The 7,687-nt window shown below is 38.5% G+C and overlaps 1 protein-coding gene across 2 annotated transcripts; it reads right to left on the reverse strand.

Moving 5' to 3' along the window:
* Positions 1-7,404, reverse strand: LOC105641844 (uncharacterized). Of its 2 annotated transcripts, none has more exons than XM_037638096.2 (4): positions 7,087-7,404; positions 5,742-6,271; positions 3,850-4,996; positions 1-3,447 (listed from the first exon to the last, which is right to left on the reverse strand). In XM_037638096.2, the coding sequence occupies exons 2-4, from the start codon at positions 5,915-5,917 to the stop codon at positions 394-396; spliced, it is 4,377 nt and encodes a 1,458-aa protein (XP_037494024.1). In that variant the 5' UTR covers positions 5,918-6,271; positions 7,087-7,404; the 3' UTR covers positions 1-393. The 2 variants fall into 2 exon arrangements, with proteins under 2 accessions (XP_037494024.1, XP_037494025.1); XM_037638097.2 differs by lacking the exon at positions 7,087-7,404 and adding an exon at positions 6,920-7,068.
* Positions 7,405-7,687: the final 283 nt, after the last annotated feature.

The raw sequence follows: 7,687 nt of genomic DNA on the forward strand, positions 1-7,687 counted from the left end.
TGAGAATTTCTTTATAGGAACAATTGACTTGTGTCTTTAAGCCAAGGTTCCTTGTTAACTATTATTTAAACGATTGCTTATACATTATCTAAGTCTTTAAGAAACTTTGAGATTGCCTAAGCAGAATCTAAAAAACTGCTTAAAATCTGACTCAACATTCAGTACATTAGAAATGAATACAAACTTTTTTTTTCTGAGTTCCCAAATGCTAAGCTTATGCAGGCTGTCTTTGTTCATACTGCCATTATTTCTGCTATAGTCATTTTTGAACCCCCAAAAGTTTCCAACAACTGGTCGATGAAAGAAGCCCAAGTTCAGTCCAAGTTTGATTGGTAAGCAACCTAGTAAAGCACAATCTTGTAGAAACCGCCATGCAAGCTGTAAGTACTTTAACTATGAAAAACCTGGAGAATAATGCAGTGCTGCTGATCTTAAATGACCAGGTGAGGACGATGCAGCTGTAAAAGGACTCCGCTGCAGCACACCAGAACCTTCCGCAGTACAACCCCACCTAACGGGACATGTGTTGCCTAGCTTAGCTGGGACTGCATGAAAGCTAGCATTGCGGACTACAGGTGATTCTCCAAGAAGAGGATGATCTTGTGGCTGATAACAGGGAAAAGGATGGACATAACTCGGAGCTGTTGGAATCGAGATACCAGAAGAAACTGCTTGGCTTTCCCTCACACCTTCCATGTACTTTGCAACATCACTACTCACAGCATTTTCACTTTCTGGAATGTCATCAATGATGATGATTTCTTTTGCTAGATTTGTGGAAGAATCTGCATGCTGATAATGGCAATCAGGAGTTGCTGCAACTTTGTCCACATTATCTGAGGGTGATACATTTAGTTTGTTCTTTAGCCTATTATGCCGGCTTGGAATGTTGTAATCGCCTTTATATTCGTGACAATCCATGGATGTTGCAAAACCACAATCTGCACGCTGATCTTGAAACATGCCTGCTGGTAGTCGCGCATGTACAGGTAATCTTGAATCAGATTGGCTTCTAAAACTGTTTGATAAACCACCATCAATGCATGGACCTACTGACTTATGGGAGTTACCAAAGAAGGCAGAAGCTTGGGACCCCATATGATGTAAGGGATGGCAGTCCTGATTCTGAATATTGCTAGGAAAGACTCTGGAAAATGCCAGAAACTGAGAGGCTTGATGGTTATTCTGAACATGAGGTTGAAACCCAGGAAGTGGCACTGGCATATCATCGTCTTTGTTGACCACCATTAAGTCCTTACCCATCAGCCTAAGTACAGGATTGGAAGTGGATGGACTAGCAGAATCAGAATCATTACGAGCTAAAAATTTTGCACTGGCATTGGGAGAATCCTTGAAAGGAATGGAACCTGCAGCAGGCTTAATGACTGGGGGAACCAACTTCTCAGGTACTGAACTTGCACAACTGTTCGGAGTAGCTAATTCAGGCCTTGCATCCAAATCAACTGGCTTCATGTTGGAGTTGAAATCCATATGCTTTCCACTGGCAGAAACGGTTACTGAAGCCATTTTTCGTCGTCTTAAAAGTTGTGAATCTTGATAATTCAAAGCAACACCCTGAGAAAATCTCTCCTTCCTTTGGCAACAGCATGGCTGATCATTCTTGAAACTAAGAGATCCCTTCTCAATATAGATCCTATCAAGTTTCAAATATTCTCCATCAAAAGCAGTTCTTTCCACTTCTGCACCTGTTGGCTGTGGAACAATGCCAACACTTTGCAGTGAAGGCTCAGAACTAGCACTTGTTGACCTAATCTTGTCTTGAACAGTGTAAGGTCCTAGAGCTGATGATGGTTCTGAATAATTGAAATCAGATCTACCAGCAGTGGAGTTAGAGATGGTGGATGCTGCAGACATAGGTGAATCTGATGAATCTCCATCGACCACATCATGCTGATCTGGAGAAGAATGAACCCGGCTTGTAGTCAAGGATGAATTCCCTTGAAAATCTTCTGAGCCCATATCTCTAGGACTTGGCAAAAATGAGCCCGGGGGTCCCGGAATAGGTATTGGATCAACCTCAGGAAAAGAGTTTCCTTGCCCAGCTTCAGAATCCAACTCCAATCTCATATCAGCATTTTGCTGATTCATACCATTTCCAACTTCGTCAGCAGAAAACATCTCTTGGTCATTAACAAAATCAGGCTCCGGTGGACCTGTTGGGGCTCCAGTATCGCATAAAAGCCCCCTGTAATCTTCAATGGACTGAAGAAAGTTAGAATGGATCTTCGAGGAATTAGTCAGCTTGAACACTTCTGAATCTACTGACTTAATCAAACCAGCTGTAGTTCTCCCATCAGAAGTCCTAGAAGATGGTTCAACAACAATGTCCTCCACATAGACACGAACATGCTTTCGAGCAGAGTCTAAGCAATCAATTTTTGATTGAAAACCATCACCGACTCTAACGGAAGAATCAGCATTTACTCGGACATCATTATCGTAACATTGAGGTGCAGATTTTGAGCTCCTCAAATCCAATGCTCCATCCCCTTGAGAAGTAGAAAACAATCCTCTTGCTTCCCTTGTTTCCATGGCAGTGCTTTCCTCCAGATATTCATCATCATTTATTTCTGCTCTTTCAACCTCATTATCTGCTTCACCACTCATCAAATCACACCCTTTATCTGCTTCAGAATGCCAAGTCACTACCTCTTCATCTCTTTTTTTCATGAAGCGCACTTGAGACTTCTTAAGAGCTGACCACTTCTTAATCCTACTATACATAGGTTCAGTCACAGAAGATCGGCCATTTACAGACATGTTTTTCCTAAAAGAGGAGAATCTCATTGCTTTAGTTACAATTGCATGAGCATTCCGAGGAGATTTTGTGCTAGCAATGCAAGAAATATCAGAATTATTGAAGGAATCTTTGCGAGTATCAACTGTTTTCTTGCTAAGCAAAGATGCATGATTCCTTGTAGAGTTTAAAGGTCTCAGCATACAACTATCATGCATTGAAGTTACATAATTCCCCAAGGGATTGGAATTTTGTTTCAGAGGTGGCAAAGAGCCCTCCGCATCATTACTGGTCCTGCCTTCCCCCAATCTTTTTCTCCCAGGAGACTGCTCCCTCTTGTTGCTAACTTGAACTTTATGAAATGACTTTTCCAGCCTCTCATTGTTTCCAGAAGAAGATATGGGATTATCAGACAGACTGGCAAATTTCTGGACATGATTCCTGTCTGCAATAGAATCACCTAAAAATGATTGACCATTCTCAACCAGTAAATCCCGAGGCAAATGCCAATTACATCTCACAGATTGATGGCCCTCTTCACTTGCAATCTTCTTCCCAAAACCTCTTCTTTTGGAGCAAACCCATGGTCTTAAAGTCCCAGAATCACAAGGTGGACTTTGTTTTGACATTGCATGTTCTTTCTCAGAAGTTTTTGCCTCTCCTTTATACCCTTCTTGACCTTCAGAAATCTGTTTACAGCAATTTTGACAACCATGTACAGCTCAATATTCATTCTACCAAATTGTCATAAAAAGTTCATTAAAGGCTAGTAATTCAAATGGGTTTGAGGTGGAAAAGAAGTGAGTATGATATTGTTCAAGAACCATTGTGCATATTCAGGAATTAGTAATAAAACCAATTCCATATGATAAGAGCTAAGGTTCAAGAAGAGGAGGCAATTCAACACTACTGGAAGCATCAAACACATATTTTACCTCAAAATAAAACATAAAAGGTTAAATTAGCTGTTCTAATAAATGCTCAAATTCTTTGGTCATAGAAATGATTTAGAAGTAGTCAATTAGAATATGCATAAATCTTTTTAATGAGAAAGGAAAAAAGAGTGGAAGTCGAAAGCAAAAAGACTGTACCTGGGAGCCATAAGCCTCATGGGAGAAAACTTTCTTTCTTTGAGGAACATGTTTCAGATACTTCTGATGTTTTTGTGCAAGGCGTTTTTTCTTCTTCTTTGAAATGTATTTACTTCCTTTGACTCCTTTCAAATGTTTCCTTGGTCCAATATCCTCCCCCACTTTTGACATTGATTGTTGTTCATTAAACTTCGATAAAATTCTAAGCTTAGTGCCATTTGCATCAATATAAACTGGACCCACATCTCCAGCATCCTCAGGATGAGCTGGTGATACCCTTTGCTTCTTCCCTTCATTAGAACTCTCAATCTTCTCAGTCTCCTGAGTAGGCATACTTGAAACTGTGGCCCAGTTTGTCCCATTTCTTCGGTCAAGGTCTTCTAATGTGCATGGTAATGCAGTAGAATAAACATCTACCATCAACCTTGTCTTCTTCGGCTTTATCCTATGTCTTGTTAACTTAGAATCAGCTGTCCATTTGGGTGTTGACTCCACAGAAAGGCACTGATCAATATGAGCATTCAAGGTAGTGTTTGATGTGGATGAGAAAGTTTTGCAAACAGGGCAAACTTTAGAAGCCATTGTTTCTGATACAGTAGTACAATTAGAGGCGATATCTTCAGTAGAGCTACGATCAGAAGTTCCACCAAATTTTACTATCAGCCTACACTTCTTGCCCAGTGGCCGTGAAGTGCTCTCAGTCTTGTTATTCCCAGGACCAACAGTCTCAACTGCAACTGAACTTCTCCGTGAATTCTCAGTTACCAATGGTGACCTAGATTGCCTATTATCAATAAGGGACTCTATCTCAGATTGAGACACACTCGTGGTGGTGGATGGGAAATCATTTTCTTCTCCAGATTTACATGAACTAATATCAATGCAAGATTCAAACAGCTTGTTATTCAACTGGGTACCGTTATTGTCTGGACTAGAAGGCTTTTTGTCAAACTTGCTTGTGTTTTGCTTCTCAAGTGAACTACTTTCAACCGTACATCTCTTAAGTGACTGATTCCTTACTGAATCAAGAGGCTGAAATGGTGGCAAGACATCTTTCACGCCATGTTTCAAACAAAGCTGCAAATTTTTCAGAGAAAAAGGCCAATTCTTCTTGACATCTTTACTCCGGGCTGTAAATACATAATCTCTGCACCAAAATCAGTACTTGCTGTTATCTACTGATAGCTATATTATAATAAAAATGATGATGATAATAATAATAATAATAAGTCACCAGTGAAAAGCTAACAGTTCAGAATCTACAGGAGTTGAAACCATCACAACCATAAGACCCTTATATCATATGATTCATAGAACGCCAAGAGAACCATATGAACAGTAACTAAGTAGATAAAGATTAAAGAGCCAAGAAATACCCATGACAACCAGATTTGAAAAATCTGGCGACGTGAGAAAGAAGTCTGCTGCCCCATTTAGAAATAGTACAGATTGAGAGAGGGATGTTTGTACAAAGTGACATGAAATCACAAGCATCAAGAAAGAAAGGGCAGGTGAAATTTGACTAAAATCGTTTAAAATCATAAACATAAACCAAGAAGCATATGCCTAGCTAGCAAAAGCTTTCATTAGCCAAAGCAAACAAGCAAAGACCAAAATAAAGACAATATGGATTTTGAAGAATTAGGCCCCATCGCCGAGCAATAAAGAACATGCAAAAAAAGAAAAACTCTGGATCTGACCCAAGAAAAGATCTTTAAAGATTAGATGGATGTTTCTGAGATCACCATGAGAAAGAGAAGGTAACAATTTAGTAGCTCGAAAAGAACTTTCAAAAAAAAAAAAAAAAAAGAAAAAAAGAAAGGAATAGAAGAAAAATTAAAAAAAAAAATTACTATTCATCCTCAGAAGAGAGAAAGCATAGAAATTTTTACCTTATAGAGAAATTAGCAAGTGGGGTATGATGATCAAGAGGTGGGTTTGGTAGATCTACCTCTGGTAAGGGAAGAAGCTGCTTATGAGAAGCTCTCTCATCACTACTAGTACTATTCAGTTGGGGAAATTGGCAAGAACATGGGGGATCTGGTGGAGGGCTTTCAATGGATAACATCTGATGCTAAGCTTCTCTCTTCTTGTGCTGTTTTTGCAACAGTCACAAGCTTCTCCACAACTAATACTAGTACTACTACTCTTAAAATTATCTCTTCCACTTCCACTGGGCCTTATCTTTAACCTCTTAGCGTTCAGCATATATAACAACACTTACTATTACAGACTTCTCTCTCTCTTTATTTATCTTTCTCTTTCTAATACAAACCCCACCACCACCACCACCAAGCACAGCCTCCAGCAGCAACAGCAAAGGAGCTAGCCAAACCTAGCTATTTTATTATCTTTATTATTTTGCAACTTCCTTTTTTACAAGATCAAGCAAGCCCACTTGAATCTTCTTCATCCATCCAGCCTGCAGAGAAATTAACACAAAATCAAGAACTTTTAAGGAAGAAAGTGGAGTAGCAAGATTCTAGAACTGTTATTTTATGTGAAGAGAATGAGTGAAATAGAAGCATCTATTGTATGTGTGTTTTGATTGATCAAGCAAAGCACAAAATTAAGCAAAAGAACCAAACCCACAAGCAAAGATGATGTTGAAACTCCTAAAAGTATACTAGTTAACCGTTATTTTATGTGGGTGAACCCAGAGAGGAAAAAAAGTGCTAAAAAAATTTAGACTTTGAGGAAAAACCGTAATCCCATCTCCATAAGCCCAATAATCAAATCTAAATAAAGCAAAACATATGATAATAGAGATTATAGACTCAAAAAGTTTTATTTAGATAAACAAGAAATGGAGGAGAAGATAGCCAACCATTCAGGTAGTGAAAATCAGTGACGAGTGATTTAAGAAAGACAAAAATAGAAACACAAACTCATAAATCGAAGCACCAAAATGAAAGATTTAATTTAGATATAACTAAAACAAACCAATTAGAAAGCCCCAAAAGTTTTCCATTCACATGTTGTAAGCATACGAACTGTTCAAACTATGACTAGAGAGATTTCTCCTCATTTGAAAATCAAAGAATAAGACTTTCAACATATTGAAGCTTACCCACAAACTAAAACATAAAGAGATCATAAAATCACACCAAACTGTTTCCATTTAGCCCAAAAATAACTCATCTTATAGAGAAAAACCAGCAACAAGAGACAAAAGAAGAAGAAAGGAAAGCAACCCATAATCAAAGAAATTGAAAAGCAGCTTCTGGCAAAACAAACCTTAAGCTTTCTTTGAAGCTTTTGTATTTTGAGATGGTTTTGGGCAGAAAACGGGAGGAAATGAGGAATTAAGGCAAGGGGAAAAAAACAAAGGGGAAAGAAAGAAAGAGAGCTATAGAGAGAGAAAGAGAGAGGGGGAGAAAAAAAGAGCACCACCCACTCACACATCAAAAGGGCATCAGGTTCCTGTTTCTCTCTCTTCTCCTGTCTCTAGCAAAAAGCATTTTTGTACCATTTTTAACACTACGATTCACCCCTCATCTGTGAATATGCGTTTTAAGAAGAAAAAGAAAAGAAAATAGGAAGGGAGAGGTTTTTTTTTTTTTTTTAAGTTCTTGCAAATGCAAACGCAAATGCAAGAAATACAAATACAAAGCTGTCCTATCCTATACCTACCCTACACAAACACAACTCCTTCAATTTCTCTCATTTCTTTATTCTTGATTTTTCTGAATGCTTGTGGGGTCCATTCATTTAATTTCTCCTTTTTATCCTTCCTTTTCTCCCCTATTTTCAAACCCATGTTCGCTTGTTGCCTTGCTACACGACAAAACTTAATAGCTATGGTCAATTATCGCCTCCTTATTTATTTATTTATTTT

This window comes from Jatropha curcas, chromosome 5, assembly GCF_041381405.1.
Source record: "Jatropha curcas cultivar XTBG-Jc1 chromosome 5, XTBG_Jcur_1.0, whole genome shotgun sequence".
NCBI lineage: Eukaryota > Viridiplantae > Streptophyta > Magnoliopsida > Malpighiales > Euphorbiaceae > Jatropha > Jatropha curcas.